This window comes from Tasmannia lanceolata, unplaced genomic scaffold (genome assembly GCF_043159265.1).
Source record: "Tasmannia lanceolata isolate RefF3 unplaced genomic scaffold, GAP_Taslan_0.1 ptg000037l, whole genome shotgun sequence".
NCBI classification, from domain to species: Eukaryota; Viridiplantae; Streptophyta; class Magnoliopsida; order Canellales; family Winteraceae; genus Tasmannia; species Tasmannia lanceolata.
Window position 1 is genome coordinate 28920128 of NW_027518714.1, and position 16453 is coordinate 28936580.

Sequence of the window (16453 nt, forward strand, 5' to 3'; positions counted from 1 at the left end):
TCACACTTCTCCGTATTTTGATGATAGCACTCCTCACTTTATTAAAAAGTACGGACCCCGATCCATAGTGCGGTCCATCTAATGGACGGTTGGATCATCTAAGGTGCGGGCCATACCGTACCTTTTAATAAAGTGAGCTGCGATCATCAAAATACGGTAATGGTGATATCATTTCCCTTGTCATTTTGTATCTTTCAAGAGAGTTTTAATTTATGCACACGCGTGAAGCGCTTGTACGGCATAAAATAACAGCCGGAGGCCTCTCGAATGAATGATCTGAACCGTTCAATTCTTGGGCGTCCGAGAAAAATAAGGGCCGTTGGATGATGCTAAACCCTTGGATTTGAGGAGTTTTTCATTACATTTAGACCCGGCAAACAGGTGTATCGGGCCGGGTTTCACCCGAACCGAACGGATCCGGGTCAAACGGGCCGGGTAAAAAATGACCCGGGGTGGACTCACAGGTCATCCTTTTTTTTTAATGAATTTTTTTTTCTGGTTTTTAAGATTTTTGTTATTTTTATAGGGATTTGCTACTCACCTTCGCCAAAAGTTACTTCGCGCCCATCCTTTGCAATTGCATGTGATGATAGTCATTTATGTTAACTTTTTGGCAGATTGTCTTATTCATTGACGTGGTGCAAACTGCAAAGGATAGAGGAAATACGTTTCTGCAAAGGTGGCTAGCAATAATAATCATGCAGGTAAGTAGAAGTTTTGGAAAAAAAATTACTGGGAATAAGGCTTTAAATTAGAAAAACTATAGAAAAAAATACCGACAGAGGTACCTCTATAGAAAAATTATGGGAAAAACCCATTAAAATATGAAATAAATGCATTAAAATATGAAAACCATAGGAGAAAGGCCCAAAATAAAATGCTATTTCACTTCTCTTTAGGCACCCGGTGGTCCACCCAGTTTTTACAGGCCGAGCGGACCCGCCGGTAATTTTCAAACAGGTCACAAATGAGTGACCCAGACCCGGAAACTACGGGCGGGCCGGGTCGACTGGCGCTAGTCCGGATCACTTCTTGACAGGTCTAATTACAATCACATCTGAAAATGAGGACAACAAATCTCCTCAAATTGAAGGGTTTAGGCTCATCCAACAGCCCTCATTTTTTGGGCAACAACCTTCCTACAACTAGCCCAAAACATGAATAATTCAAAAGGGAAGTAATATGTTCGCCCCAATTTTCTTCCTTCACCACTCCCTCTTAGTTTATTTTTTTACTAGTCATTTTATCGACCCGGTGGTTGTTCTTTTTGGGTTGCACGAGCACTCCCTTGGGGTCTTGAGGTCATAAGATAATTGATTTGTTAAGGCGGGCCTTTGTCCAACTGGGAAACTTATTAAGCACCATTTTATACTCCTAGGAGGGCTCCTTTTCTTTAGATTATAAAATCCAAGTTTTAGCTTGTAAAGTTTAGGATTTTACAATCCTAGATTAAGAAATCCATGTATCCAAACGGCCCCAAGAGAAATGTATGGATTGTGGGCTGATGTTTGGGGAAATTATGTATTATAGGCACTTTTGAAAACAAGAACGAAACAGGGGCTAATCTTCAAAATCGAGTGGTCAAAAGACCCTGATACCCTTCTGACAATGACAGAGTCCTCCTTTTTCATTACTGCATATTAAATTGGCACACTTGACGAGGATTCTTTTTATTTGTTTGAATGGGTATTTGAACCGAGAACCTTGGGTTCATTTCTATCTTTGCCATCGAAAATAACTAGAAACGGATGGATACTTGAAACGTGTTGAAAAATTTAAACTTTTTGGAACGCTAATGTTATTGAATACTTTAGTCAGCAGCGTCATCTTTTCTCACTTCTCTTTTGGCTTAGAACGGTAACGTTATTGAATACGTCTCTTTTGACTTAGAATCTTTGCCCTTCTCTTTTGGTCCTCATTATTTACGCCGGCTTACCCCATTATTTAACGCCGACTTACCCATTAATTACGCCAGCGTACCCATTATTTCCGCCGACGTACACCCTATTTCCGCTTACACCCTATTTCCACCAGCATACCCCATTATTTACACTGGCGTATCCATTATTTTAGCCCGCATACCCATTATTTCTCTTTTGACTTAGAATATTTCCCCTTCTCTTTTTGTCCTCATTATTTACTCCGGCTTACCCTATTATTTATGCTTTCCACCGGCGTACCCCATTATTTCAGCCGCGCGTACACCCTATTTCTCTTTTGGCTTAGAATCTTTTCCCTTCTCTTTTGGTCCTCATTATTTACGTCGGCTTACCTCATTATTTACGCTTTCCGCCAGCGTACCCCTTTATTTCCGCTGGCGTACGCATTATTTTCGCCCGTGTACACCCTATTTCTCTTTTGGCTTGGAATCTTTTCCCTTCTCTTTTGGTCCTCATTATTTACGCCGGCTTACCCCATTATTTACGCTTTCCGCCGGCGTACCCCATTATTTCCGCCGGCGTACCCATTATTTCCGCTGGTGTACACCCTATTTTTCTTTTGGCTTAGAATCTTTTTCCTTCTCTTTTGGTCCTCATTATTTACGTCGGCTTACCCCATTATTTACGCTTTCCGCCGCCGTACACATTATTTCCACTGGCGTACACCCTATTTCTCTTTTGGCTTAGAATATTTTCCCTTCTCTTTTGGTCCTCATAATTTAGGCCGGCTTACCCCATTATTTACGCTTTCCGCCCGCATACCCCTTTATTTCCGTCGGCGTACCCATTATTTCCGCCGGAGTACCCATGAATTCCTTTGTTCCCATAAAAGTACTTGAAACTATTTCCTATGTTCCATAAAAATAATAAAGAAACCCCTTTCCTAGTTTCCAGAAACTCTTTCTCAATTTTTTTTAGTACCTATTTTCTTATTTTAAGAAATCAAATTCTTATTATTTCTTTCAATTTTTTTATTTTTCTTCGCCTTATTAATAGGGCAGTGATAAATTCTCCCCCTTCTGTTACAATATTCACCCATAATTTTTCAAAATGGACTGTACAGGCCACACCATAGGATGATCCAAACCGTCCATTTGATGGGCCACAATGTAAATAGGTTGTGCCCCAAAAATCATTTCCATAGGATGATCCGAGCCCTCCGATCTATAGAGTTTTGATTATATGGAGTTTCTCTATAGATTGGAGGGCTAGGATCAACTCAACAAAGCCTTTGTCCCAAACTAGTTGGGTGCCCAATTAATATTGTAATAAAATATTATTTTGGGAAAACTATTTCTGCACTCAAGCGCAGATAGCTTATTTGCACTGCCCGTTAAAAAATCATGCGGGCTCATATTTTTTTAATGAACCAAAGCATTCATTTGACAGGCCCTTACATAGACCAAGGAAGCAAGAATCTCTACTCAAAATGGGGAATCTCGATTCCCTGAAAATCGATTCAGAAAGGGGAAGGAATCCCGTTTTAGAAACGTGGGAAATGCGATTCCCACTCTATGAGAAATTTGATTCCCACTCTATGGGAAACACGTATCCCACTCTATGGGAAGCACTTTCCTATCTACCCTCCTTGTCTCTTTAGGGGTGCAACTCGGGTCGGGTTGAGGCCAACCCCAACCCAACCCGAAGAGCCATTTCCTCAACCCGACCCGAGGAACCATTTCCTCAACCCGAACCCAACCCGAACCGAGGAACCATTTCCTCAACCCGAACCCAACCAGTTCAAATCGGGTCGGGTTGGATCGGGTTGACCCGAAAATTAAACACTAACCACCAAAAATAAAAAAAAAGTTGGAAGGGTGATTTCACCCCCTAAACGAATAAAATCTCCCCCCCCCCCCCCGAACGGTTTTTGTGATAATGGCTCACTATTCCAGGATAAATTCACCCTCCTTTAGGCTTTAAGCCTTTAACGTTTCCATTTGCCTTGAAAACTTAACGAGTAAGTAACGTGAAAGGGGGAATTTTATGCGTCAGAGGGGATAATATCATTCCTTTTTAGTTTTTTGACTTTTAGCATTTTAAGTAATGTTAAAAGTAAAATAGAAAATCAAAATTTTTGAGAAGGAAAATAAGAAAGGCAAAGTTGCAACTTTCATTTTGAGTATAAGTCAGGTTGCCGGGTCTGGTCGGGTTCCCGACACCCCATCCCGAACCCAACCCGAATTCAAATCGGGTTGAATTTTTCCAACACGAACCCAACCCAGCAAAAAATCGGGTTCAACCCGTCGGGTTCGAGTTCAACTCGACCCAAGTTGCACCCCTATGTCTCTTGTTAGTCCCCTTCTCTTCCTCTTCTTTGTATTTACATTTAAAGTCATTTAAGTACTTAAGATTTACATGTAAATAAGGAAATAACCCTTATTTTGATCTATTAGAAATAGTTTCAAGCCCCAATCTAAAAGGATAAAAAGAGGAATCTCTAATTAGAATGGGAAATCTCGATTCCCCGAAAATCGATTCGGAAAGGGGAAGGAATCTCGTTTCAGAAACGTGGTAAACGCGATTCCCACTCTATGAGAAATTCGATTCCCACTCTATGGGAAGCACTTTCCTATCTACCCTCCTTGTCTCTTACTAGTCCCCTTCTCTCCCACTTTTTAGAATTTACATGTAAAGTCATTTAAGTACTTAAGATTTACATGTAAATAAGGGAATAACCCCTATTTGGATCTATTAGAAACAGTTTCAAGACCCAAATATAAAAGGATATAAAGTTAATTTTTCAGTTCTAGTACAAATTGGAGAAAACGGGTCGGGTCAAAATCTTAACTTCCAAATGATGGGGTATTTTTCCAATTTTTAAAAATTCATAAATTCTACCATGTCCAAACATTATTAAATCTCAAAAATCTGGTAAAAGAAATCTCATAGTTTCGTTTCTAAATTTCTTTCTTCTTGTCAGGCACTGGTGAACGCATTGGTCAACAGACTGGTCAACATAAAGATTTCAAGTGATAGTGATTTTCCTTTAAGTAAATGTTGGATATTTTTATAAAAAGTGTTTTCTTTAAATATTTGGTGCATATATTTATTTCTTATATATTTTTAGTAATTTTTTATGGTTTTAATTTTTTTAAATATTTAACTATTAAAAAATTCTCTGACCCTTCCCGCTTCCCACGTTCCTGAGAGCATTCGCTTCCCGCTTTGGCAACCTTGACATAGACAGCGTGTGCACAAAAAATCAGCTGCATAGGATTATCCTAACCCTTCCTTTCGTAGAGGTTAAAAATGAGCAGATTTGTGGAGATTTATATCTGTTCATTTTAACCTCCACAAATGAAAGGATTAGGATGATCCTATGGAGCTGATTTTTTGTACACACCCTATCTATCTTTGGACCATCCAAATGAATGCTTTGGATCCTCCAAAAAATGTGGGCCCACATGATTTTTTAATGGGGCAACGCAGATAAGCTATTTGTGCTTGAGCGCAAAAACAATTTTCCCTATTATTTTATTAAAATAATATGTTTATATGGTTATTTTGGTTTTCAAATACTTGATAAATACTTTTGAAAAGTAGATTTGATAGTGTTAACTTCTCAATATTAAATTAGGAATAACATTTTGAAGTTCAGATTATCCAACTGATTGAGCATAATAAGAAGAAAAACAATTTTCATTCTGCACATATTTTATTTTATATTTTTGAATGGTATTATGCACATATTTTATAATTTTGCAAATAATATTTATGAAGTCATGCTACAATGTAGAAAAAATTGAATGCAGGATCGTAAACTTTTTTGCAATCCCTTGGGGTGTGTTTGATTGCACAAAAGCTAGAGGCTTAGCGATTTTGCTTGGCATTTGGGTACCACATCAGCCAATTGTAGACACCCCATTTTGTTTTGTTTTAATCAACAAAGAAATTAGTGTGTTAAATCCATGTGAGAACCCCCTCTATCATTGATTTATATGTTTTAGGTCATTAATATCTTGATCTGACTTTACGAATCATCAATCAGGACAAAATAAGCTAGGGTCACTTCATAGCCCGGACCCTGATTCCATTCCGAGACCCGATTTCCGTAAATCGTTAGATCAATGGCAGATCTTGACCTGGGTCTAACCATCCAAAACCACCTAACCTCTCCTCTCATCCTAACCATCCAAACCTCACCTAACCTCTCCTCTCATCCTAACCATCCAAACCTCACCTAACCTCACCTAACCTCACCTAACCTTACCTAACCCCACCTAACCTTACCTAACCTCATCCTCTCATCCTAACCATCCAAAACCACCTAACCTCACCTAACCTCCTATCCCATTCTCCTATAAATACCCTCTCATCCCACCATCCAAGAGAAGAAAAAAGAACCCCTCTCTTAGAAAATTCATCCCTCTCCCTCATCTCTTCAAGGGTTCGGCCATCCTTGCCGGATCGGGTGATTTTATACGTTGGGTGATATATATCAAAAGCAGTCATTATCAAGCAAGGAATCATCTTCAAGGAATTAACATCAAAGAAAAAATCAAACACAAAGTGGGTTTCCAAAGAGGTAGGCATTTATTTCAATTCTATGTAGGGTCTGTTTTCATGCATATCTTTTACTTTAAAAGAAAAACCATGTTAGGAAGCATGTAGGGTCCGTTTTCCCCCTGGTTAGCCTCTGGTTAGACCCTGGTTGCACCCAGGTTCGCTGCTGGTTGCACCCAGGTTCGATGCTGGTTGCACCCTGGTTCCCTACTGATTCGCACCCTGGTTCCCCTGCTGGTTGCACCCTGGTTCCCTACTGGTTCGCACCCTGGTTCGATATTGGTTCGCACCCTGGTTCCCTGCTGGTTCGCACTCTGGTTAGACCCTGGTTGCACCCAGGTTCGCTGCTGGTTGCACCCAGGTTCCCTCCTGGTTGCACCCTGGTTCCCCTGCTGGTTCGCACCCTGGTTCCCTGCTGGTTCGCACCCAGGTTCGCTGCTGGTTGCACCCAGGTTCCCTGCTGGTTGCACCCTGGTTCCCCTGCTGGTTCGCACCCTGGTTCCCTGCTGGTTCGCACCCTGGTGCACCCTGGTCCGCACCCTGGTTTGTACCCTGCTTCCTCCTAGTTAGACCATGGCTAGTCTCGGGTTTGCTCCTAACTTAGACCCGACTCACTTGACCCTAACCATTAACCCAATCCAACCAAGTAATATCCCAACACAATCCGAGTCGCATGTCTGAATCCATTTGGCCGAATCTCATAAGCCCGCCCACTTTGAATTCCGAAAATTCAAACCCTTGATGATTCCTATATGCTCAATTCTTTGATGCAAATTCCCAATTCCAAAATCCCATTGCTAGATCAATGTTTCTGAATCTCAAGTCCAATGCTCAAATACAAACCCGATTCCAGATCCAAATACCAATTCTGTCTTCCAAAATCCAAGCAACCTCCCCAGTGGAACTACGTGTGGCTTGATCCCCATCACGGGGTACGTAGGCAATTTGGCACTCCCAAGTTCAGTCGCACCTTTCTCTATCTTTCCCATTCCCTCACACTATTCATCATCTCGATTCATCTCGTGTCTCTCGGAACCATTGGATTATGGTTTCCGTCGTAAGAACCCTTAGAGCCCAATTTAGGAACAATGGTGTCGTGTCGTGTTGTGTCCTAAGTTTTAGGGAGTCCTAGAGTTAGGAGTCCAGCCTCATCACGGACGCTTGCTATGTATAGCAACCGTGCCATAGGTCAAGTTACACTAGTCATCCAGTTTTTCCCTAGGACAAGCCTAGTAAACTAGGATGTAGGCTAACCTGCATTAGTCTAAGGGACAACTTGCATTTAGATAGGATCATATAGCATCTTTGATGAAATCCTAAGATAATAAAATCCTCAACTTGAATTAAATAACTTCTCTTAAAACTGTTGAAACAGTCAATCCCGTCTAGATCGGTGTCCTAGTTGAGTTAGGCATATGTAGCTTAGCTTAGGTGCACCGAACTACGTCGACTCTGATCCCAGTGAGGCTTGGGTACGTAGGCAGCTTGGATGTCTGACGGCATACCACCCGCGAGTCGGCACCACAACAAATTGTGGTGTTTTGTATATTAATTTTCTTGTAAATGCTTAATCAAATCACTTAGGACTTTCCATGAAATTAGAATTTTATGAGAACTTTCACTTCGATTGAATCCAGACAAATTAATAAATCAAGATACACATTTAGGATTCACATTGAAATTAGATGTTAGGATGCATGTCACTTAGTTCGCACTTTAACATAGAGTTGAATGAGCCATTTAAAATAAATTTAAAAGAGTTAGCTTTTGGAATCGAAGACCGATTATCGGGCAGGAATGGTGCATGTGGTGGAAAACTCCCCATACCTTCCATTCTCGTAACCAGGTAGCGAGTCTAGATTTCTGGTTAATTATGGGTCCTAGATCCCATATCTAGGTGGCGACTCTGTCAGTCACTTTCGTGTGGAATTCAGATTGCCTTAGTGATCCCAAGTTCACAGGAAAGATGAATTCAAATCAATATTAAAATGCACACGCCAATCGCGTGGATACGAGAGACCAAGAGAGAGAGCGCGGCGGCTCGCGCCCCACCCCTCTCGCGGGATCGGGTACCACAGTTTGGCGACTCTGCTGGGGATCACCTAACTTCATTAAAACTTCAAAAGATAATTCATTTGAATTTAATTTTAAATGGCTCATAAAAACTCTATACTTGTTAGATTAGTTTGTCTTGTTTTATTTTCTCATCACATTTTACTCAAACTTAATTTAACAAAACCTGAAGGCATCATAGATTGCGCAAACATATTGCACACACTTACATCACTTGCATATAAACTCTTGCATCTCACGTGCACACACGTCCTATTTTAGGAACCCGGAGTGTTATCTAGCATGGTTGACTGGGATTTCATCACCTGGTGCCTCTGTGCTAGAGAAGCATTCCACCCTTAGCCTAGTACCTTTATGGTACGTAAACAGATCTCTTGTTCACGTACTGATACGCCGGACACTGGTACAGTATATCGAACAGGGATTCGCGCTAAGGGAACTCTTGGCCTTACCCCTAGATTAACCCACACATGCATGTAGTATACGAACACATGTGCATCACGTGTGTGAGCCTAGTTTAGGATATCCTACCCATTGGTGTCTAGATTAGGCCGTGGTCCATCTTCCAATGGTCACGATCGGTCCTTAGATACACGAACAAAGTCATAAGTCGAGATTCTCTCTCCACTCCGATAGATTAGGATTAGGGTTGATGCCTTCAGGTAACACTGATAAAATGTGAAAAAAAAAAAAAAAAATTTCCCTTTGGGTTAGGATATAAATCCCATCATTTCCAAAGATCTCATAGGATTAGTCATTCATGATCTATCCGTTGAAAGCAATCCTATGCTATCTCATCTAATCTCTTGATCGTGCGTCTTTCATTCTTCTGCCATACGATTCGATCGTATCTTCATGCCATCCCCTAACTGGCAGGAGCACAATCTCACAATCTTTCGATTATGCAATCTCATGATCTGATCATGCCTGGTCCAGATGATCCAATCTTGCTTGTACTCTTAGTCTTTCTTACTCTAAGGACAACCTTCTTCGAGAATATTTTGCTAAGTCCTTCAGAGTTCACTCTCATGATCCATGAACTAGGGGCATTTCCTTATACGATTTTATTATCATTGTCATATCTTGGTCTTTTGGGATTCACTCTATTGTCCCAATTACTTGCTTAAATGAGTAATCTTTGTTTTAGTCATTGAGAATGAACACTCCATGAATGTCAAGCTCATATACCTCGTGTTCATTATTTCCATCACAGGAAGTTGGCACAATAGCTAACCCCACTGCTCCTTGGGTTCGGGTATCTTCACGATTGGAGAGGAATTCTGTCTCTCTACCATCCTCTCTGAGAACCCCAGCGTCTCCTTCTTTCTCATCCTCACCAATGGCAGATAACCAAGATGGCCTTCCACCTGCTGCAATTACCGATACTCTTACCTTAATTCTCCAGCAGCTTCAAGAACTCAAAGAAGAAAACCAAGTTATCAAGGCTCAGCTTTCTGAAAAGTTGGGACCATCGTTGTCCAAGGATAAAGGGCCTATGCACCAAGCAGCTACTTCAATAGCACCTGCCCATCCAGTGTTCATCAATATCCATGATAAAACCGAAGAAGATTTGGAAAAAGAGCAATATAGCGAGAATCGCAGTAGGCCTTCTCAGTTCATGGTTGATAAGTCTGTTATGGAGAAATTAGAGACTCTTACCAGGAAAGTTCAAGACATTCAGTTTCAAGACCAGGGTGGTTTCAATCCCAGTGATCTTACTCTATTTCCCGAAATCCGCCTTCCTGCCAATTTTCAAATGCCCGATTTCGACAAATATGATGGTGTGGGTTGTCCAATCACACATTTGCAAATGTTCACCATTATGTGTCAGCCTCAGGGCTTATCTCCTGAGCAAATGGCTCAATTGTTCCCAGTTTCCTTAACCAAGGTTGCTAGGAGATGGTTCATGGTCTTGGACAAGACTCGTTACAGGACATGGAAGGATATCGGCGAGCAATTCATCAGGCAGTTCAAATATGATGATGGGACAGAAATCACCAGAAAGGATTTAGAGAGAACAAAGCAAGACTCGAGGGAATCCTTTCTGATTTTTGTGAAAAGATGGAGGAGAGTAGCAGCTCAGATGATGGAGCGCCCGTCTGAGGAAGAACAGGTCCAGATAATCATGAAAAATATTTCCCCCCAACTCCAATATCACATGTCGTTGCAGTATTATCCGGACTTCAAACACTTTATCGTGGCAGGCACCCAAATAGAGGAGGCTATGGCTCAAGGTGTATTCAACCGAAGTAACCCGAATACCAGAGAATTCAGGAAGCCTCCATCAGCTGAAATTAATAACCTTTCCCGCTCCAAGCCTCAGCCTTCAAAACCTCAGAACCCCATGGTGATGGATTATACCCAACTTGCTGTCGCACCTCGGCCACAGGCCCAGACAGAATTTACCCCTCTCCCTCTTCCGCCATCTGAGATACTCAAGGAGTGTCTAGCTTCAGGTCGCATAATCCTGCCCGACATTAGGGCTCTTCCTAATCCTTTACCAGCAAATTGGCGAACAGATCAACACTGCGAATACCATAGAAATTCTGGCCATCTCACTGATAATTGCATTGCCTTAAAATTCAGAATCCAGAGGTTGCTCGACAATAAAAGCCTTGTGTTTGAGCCAAGTCCCGTTGCTACCAATAACCTATTACTGAATCATGCAGTACTGCCGCCAGCCGTTCGCAATGCTTAAATAACTGAAGGTTCAAAGGGGCACAGGTCCGGTTGCGAATCCAAAGTTGAAAGTACCATTTATGAGCCAGCTTTCACCGAGCCTCCGAAGCTAGACAGTTGCGGCAGTTAAAGTTTTAGTCGTTTACTATTTTATTTTGAGTCAACCATCATGGTCAGTACAATTGTTGAGTCCGGTTCTACAGTTCTAGGTTAATGCCTAGTCTAGGCAAGTTATCTTTTGTTTTTCTTTTAGAGTTGTGAATCCTGAACATGTTCAGGATAGGTTGTCAGATGTAGTATCTTTTTCTTTAAATAAAGTTTCAGTTCCAATAGTTCACTTGTGTCTATTTCTTAAGTGTGCTTCTGATCTTAAAATAAGACTCCCTCCTCAAATGAGAACAAAATTGACGAAACTCCACTTGAGTCACAACGATTACTTGAACAAGAGGAGGAGCGCCAATCTCAGCCTTTCAAAGATGAAATTGAAGTGGTAAACACTGGCACTGAAACCTTGATCCAATAAATGCCGATTGAAAATACATTACCCTCTGAAGAGTGTGAAGAATTGGTAAACCCGTTTTGAGGATAAAAAGATGGTCCCGTAAGCGTTACCATTAATGTCAAGAGAAAGACCCAGATAGAAGGTTCAAGAAAGAATGAAGTGAATATCATATGCTATGCAAGGGGCATAGAGTGGAAATAACTTTCATATTTTCAATCAATGACCTTGGTTCTCAAATTCATAACATGAAGCCAACAAATTCAAGATAAGAAGTTCAAGAGCAAGTATTGAAAAGTGGTCATCAGATATCAAGAGTTACAAATCCATAGATGGAGGATGTCAAGGAACAAGTTTCGCTCTATGAAAGCCGAAAGCACGCATTAGAATCTTGAAAGAAGAAAATCCATTATCTTACCTGGAAATGCCGTCAAACTCCGTGAAAAAAAAAAAAAAAAAAGAGAAAAAAAAGAAATAAATAATCAGTACCAGACAGACTCTAGTAACCTAGATCGATTCCCAATCTGAACATCGAAAGGCCTCCTTTGGCCGATTAAATCCCAAAATCAAAACCCAATGTCAAAAGAATACCGATTTGCAAACCCTTCGAGCCTAAATCAAATTTTCTTGAAAACCCATCAAACTTGGGGCATTCCCCCGAACTACACGAGACCTGATCCCTACACTGGGGTACGTAGGCAGCTCGGTTAAACCGAGTTCGGTCGATTCAAAAGAAAAAGAAAAAGAAAAATCAATCGTTCCAAAAAAAAAAGAGGGACAAGTTCCAAAAGAAGAGAAGATAATTATTCCAGAAAGAAAAGAAAAAAAGAAAAATCAATTAACCTTCAAACAATTTATTTTCAAACTAGGGGCATTTGCCCTGAACTACACACGTCCTAATTCCTACATGGGGATATGGAGGCAACCTGTTCACAGGTTTGGTCGAAATCTTTGTTGAGCCTTAAGCCATTCTTTGTAAAGCCCTATCCTACCTATAAAGTCCCTCCGGTGTTCAGATTTAATGATCTAGGTCCCGAAACACAAAAAGAAAAAAAAGAACGGAGTTTGAAGATCTGCTAGACTGAAAACCTGAAAGGGCGGTCTAGGCAAAATTTAAGATCATTTCCCTGCTAAGTTGAAAACCCGAAAGGGCGGCTTAGGCAAAAGCTAAGGGGATAGCCTGCTGGATCGAAAACCTAGAAAGGTGGTTCAGGCAAAAGTTAAGGCTAGCGCGGTCCGCCAAGTTAAAAACCCTGAAGAGGTAACTTGGTCACGGTAAGAGAATCAGTATAAGAAGGCTACAGCCGGTATCAAGACTGAAGATCAACTGAAATTCAAGCAAATTCAAGTGTTATCCTCAAAACTGGGGGCATTGAAGCTAAGCAATCTTAAGGGGCGTAATTAAATCCTTGAGGCATTACTGTTTCAAGGAAGAAGTCCCATGTGCACCAATTGAAAAAAAACATTCCTTGAAAGGATAGACTTACCAAATAAAATATTAACTAAGTCAGAAGTATTACTGTGTCTATCAGTGTAGTCAGTCAATCTTTGTCATTCTATGTTCACTCCTTCAGAGCTGCTCAATCTTTTGAGTAGTGCATTTTATCTAAGTTTTCTCTTTAGAAAGAGTCAATCGTCGTCCTGGTGTCCAAATGATGCAACTGTCTCGGTGAAGAAGGCCCAGCCTCGTCAGCTCCCTGCGATCGTATGAAGGAGTTCGAGAATCTAGTCAAACAGCTACATTTCAAAGAAGATCAACTCAGAAGAGTTCAGAAGTAGAAACATCAGAAAGCCCAACTTTCGTAAAAAGATCATACCCCAGGAAGGCACCTTAAGCTTGGAAGAGCCCCAGATGCAATGGTGGTTGAGCCAATTTCTCAGAAAGATGAACCATTAAAATTCGGAATCTCCTTCCAGTTGTTAAATACTATCCTGGTCAAGAAATGTTTATCTAAACACCTGTCAAGAGGCAAATCCCACTTTTCCATGATTATATCCAAGAGAGCCATTGTTCTAAATTACCAATCTCAACTGTCTTGTTCAAGGTTTCAGTTATCAAAATCCCCAGAAGACAAGACCAACAGTCTCATTGAGAAAAATCTTGTTGAAGTTTCATAAAAGTGTTCCTAATCCATTCTTGTTACTAATGGTTCTTCGTTCATAAGGTTGGTCGTCTCATCATTCGTCAAAGTCTTGGTTTCCAATATCTTTACTGGGCACGATCTATAATGTCCCCGATTTCATTGAGTTCAAAAAAAAAAAATCTAAAATTCATCAAATCCAATTCTACGTCAAATTCAAATTCATGAAAACCTCTAAATTCTTCGAGCCCATTTGTGAACGGTGCCTCTTTTCTCGAGGCCATTTGTGAATGGTCTCATCTTCTCCATGAGCCCGTTTGCGGACGGTGCCACATTTCCCAAAAATACAAAAAAAAATAAATAAAAATAATAAAAATTCATCAAATCAAATCCCAATTCAAAAAAAAAACAAATCCAATCTTACGTCAAATTCAAATCCTACGAAAAATCTCATGTCCTCTTTGAGCCCGTTTGTGAACGGCGCCTCTTTTCTCGAGGCCATTTGTGAATGGTCTCGTCTTCTCCGTGGGCCCGTTTGCGGACGGTACCTCATCTCCCAAAAATAAAATTTTTTATCAAATCCAAATCCTTAACTAAAAAAAAAAATCCAATCCTACGAAAAATCTCATGTCCTCTTTGAGTCCGTTTGTGAACGGTGCCTCTTTTCTCGAGGCCATTTGTGAATGGTCTCGTCTTCTCCTTGAGCCCGTTTGCGGACGGTACCTCATTTCCCAAAAATAAAAAATTTATCAAATCCAAATCCTTAATTCAAAAAAAAAAAAATCCAATCCTACGAAAAATCTCATGTCCTCTTTGAGCCTGTTTGTGAACGGTGCCTCTTTTCTCGAGGCCATTTGTGAATGGTCTCGTCTTCTCCTTGAGCCCGTTTACGGACGGTACCTCATTTCCCAAAAATAAAAAATTTATCAAATCCAAATCCTTAATTCAAAAAAATCCAATCCTACGACAAATTCAAGTTCATAAAAATTCTCTTGTTTCTTTGAGCCCGTTTGTGAACGGTGCCTCTTTTCTCGAGTCCATTTGTAAATGGTCTCGTCTTCTCCTTGAACCCGTTTGTGAACGGTGTCTCCTTTTTCCGAGTCCATTTGTGAATGGTCTCATGTTCTCCTTGAGCCCGTTTGTGAACGGCGCCTCATTTCTCGAGTTCATTTGTGAATGGTCTCGTCTTCTCCTTGAACCCGTTTGTAAACGGTGTCCCATTTTCTGAGTCCATTTGTGAATGGTCTCGTGTTCTCCTTGAGCCCGTTTGTGAACGGTGCCTCATTTCTCGAGTCCATTTGTGAATGGTCTCGTGTTCTCCTTGAGCCCGTTTGTGAACGGCGCCTCATTTCTCGAGTTCATTTGTGAATGGTCTCGTCTTCTCCTTGAACCCGTTTGTAAACGGTGTCCCATTTTTTGAGTCCATTTGTGAATGGTCTCGTGTTCTCCTTGAGCCCGTTTGTGAACGGCGCCTCATTTCTCGAGTTCATTTGTGAATGGTCTCGTGTTCTCCTTGAGCCCGTTTGTGAACGGCGCCTCATTTCTCGAGTTCATTTGTGAATGGTCTCGTGTTCTCCTTGAGCCCGTTTGTGAACGGCGCCTCATTTCTCGAGTTCATTTGTGAATGGTTTCGTCTTCTCCTTGAACCCGTTTGTGAACGGTGTCTCGTTTTCTGAGTCCATTTGGGAATGGTCTCATGTCCTCCTTGAGCCCGTTTGTGAACGGTGCCTCATTTCTCGAGTCCATTTGTGAATGGTCTCTTATCCTCCTTGAGACCGTTTGTGAACGATACCTCATTGTCCGAATCCATTTGTGAATGGCCTCCTATCCTCTTTGAGCCCGTTTCTGAACGGTATCTCATTTTCTGAATCCATTTGTGAATGGTCTCATCTTCTCTCGTTGCCCGTTTGTGAGCGGCACCACAGCGGGATTTTTTGCATTCCAAATTCCAGGATTTCATCTAGGGTATTGCATTATGTGAAGGTTGCATTATGTTAAGGTACATTGTGTCTAGAGAGTTCTTTGTCGATTAAAGCTACGCAAAATGGTTTTGTCATTTTTTGCTTTGGTATTCAATGACTACGTCATCTCTACCAAAGAGGGGCATCTGTAGACACCCCATTTTGTTTTGTTTTAATCAACAAAGAAATTAGTGTGTTAAATCCATGTGAGAACCCCCTCTATCATTGATTTATATGTTTTAGGTCATTAATATCTTGATCTGACTTTACGAATCATCAATCAGGACAAAATAAGCTAGGGTCACTTCATAGCCCGGACCCTGATTCCATTCCGAGACCCGATTTCCGTAAATCGTTAGATCAATGGCAGATCTTGACCTGGGTCTAACCATCCAAAACCACCTAACCTCTCCTCTCATCCTAACCATCCAAACCTCACCTAACCTCTCCTCTCATCCTAACCATCCAAACCTCACCTAACCTCACCTAACCTCACCTAACCTTACCTAACCCCACCTAACCTTACCTAACCTCATCCTCTCATCCTAACCATCCAAAACCACCTAACCTCACCTAACCTCCTATCCCATTCTCCTATAAATACCCTCTCATCCCACCATCCAAGAGAAGAAAAAAGAACCCCTCTCTTAGAAAATTCATCCCTCTCCCTCATCTCTTCAAGGGTTCGGCCATCCTTGCCGGATCGGGTGATTT

At 41.2% G+C, this 16453-nt stretch overlaps 1 protein-coding gene across 2 annotated transcripts; it reads left to right on the forward strand.

Annotated features, from left to right (window-relative positions):
* Positions 1-6103: 6103 nt before the first annotated feature.
* Positions 6104-12172, forward strand: LOC143861371 (uncharacterized). Of its 2 annotated transcripts, none has more exons than XM_077372295.1 (2): positions 6104-6989; positions 9733-12172. In XM_077372295.1, exon 2 carries the CDS (start codon positions 9859-9861, stop codon positions 11215-11217), a length of 1359 nt encoding a protein of 452 aa, XP_077228410.1. In that variant the 5' UTR covers positions 6104-6989; positions 9733-9858; the 3' UTR covers positions 11218-12172. The 2 variants fall into 2 exon arrangements, with proteins under 2 accessions (XP_077228410.1, XP_077228411.1); XM_077372296.1 differs by having other exon boundaries at positions 6104-6468.
* The last annotated feature ends 4281 nt before the right edge of the window (positions 12173-16453 follow it).

Bases quoted from the DNA above. Each gene is read 5' to 3' on its own strand.
- LOC143861371 (XM_077372295.1), top strand. From the start codon at position 9,859: ATGGCAGATAACCAAGATGGCCTTCCACCTGCTGCAATTACCGATACT.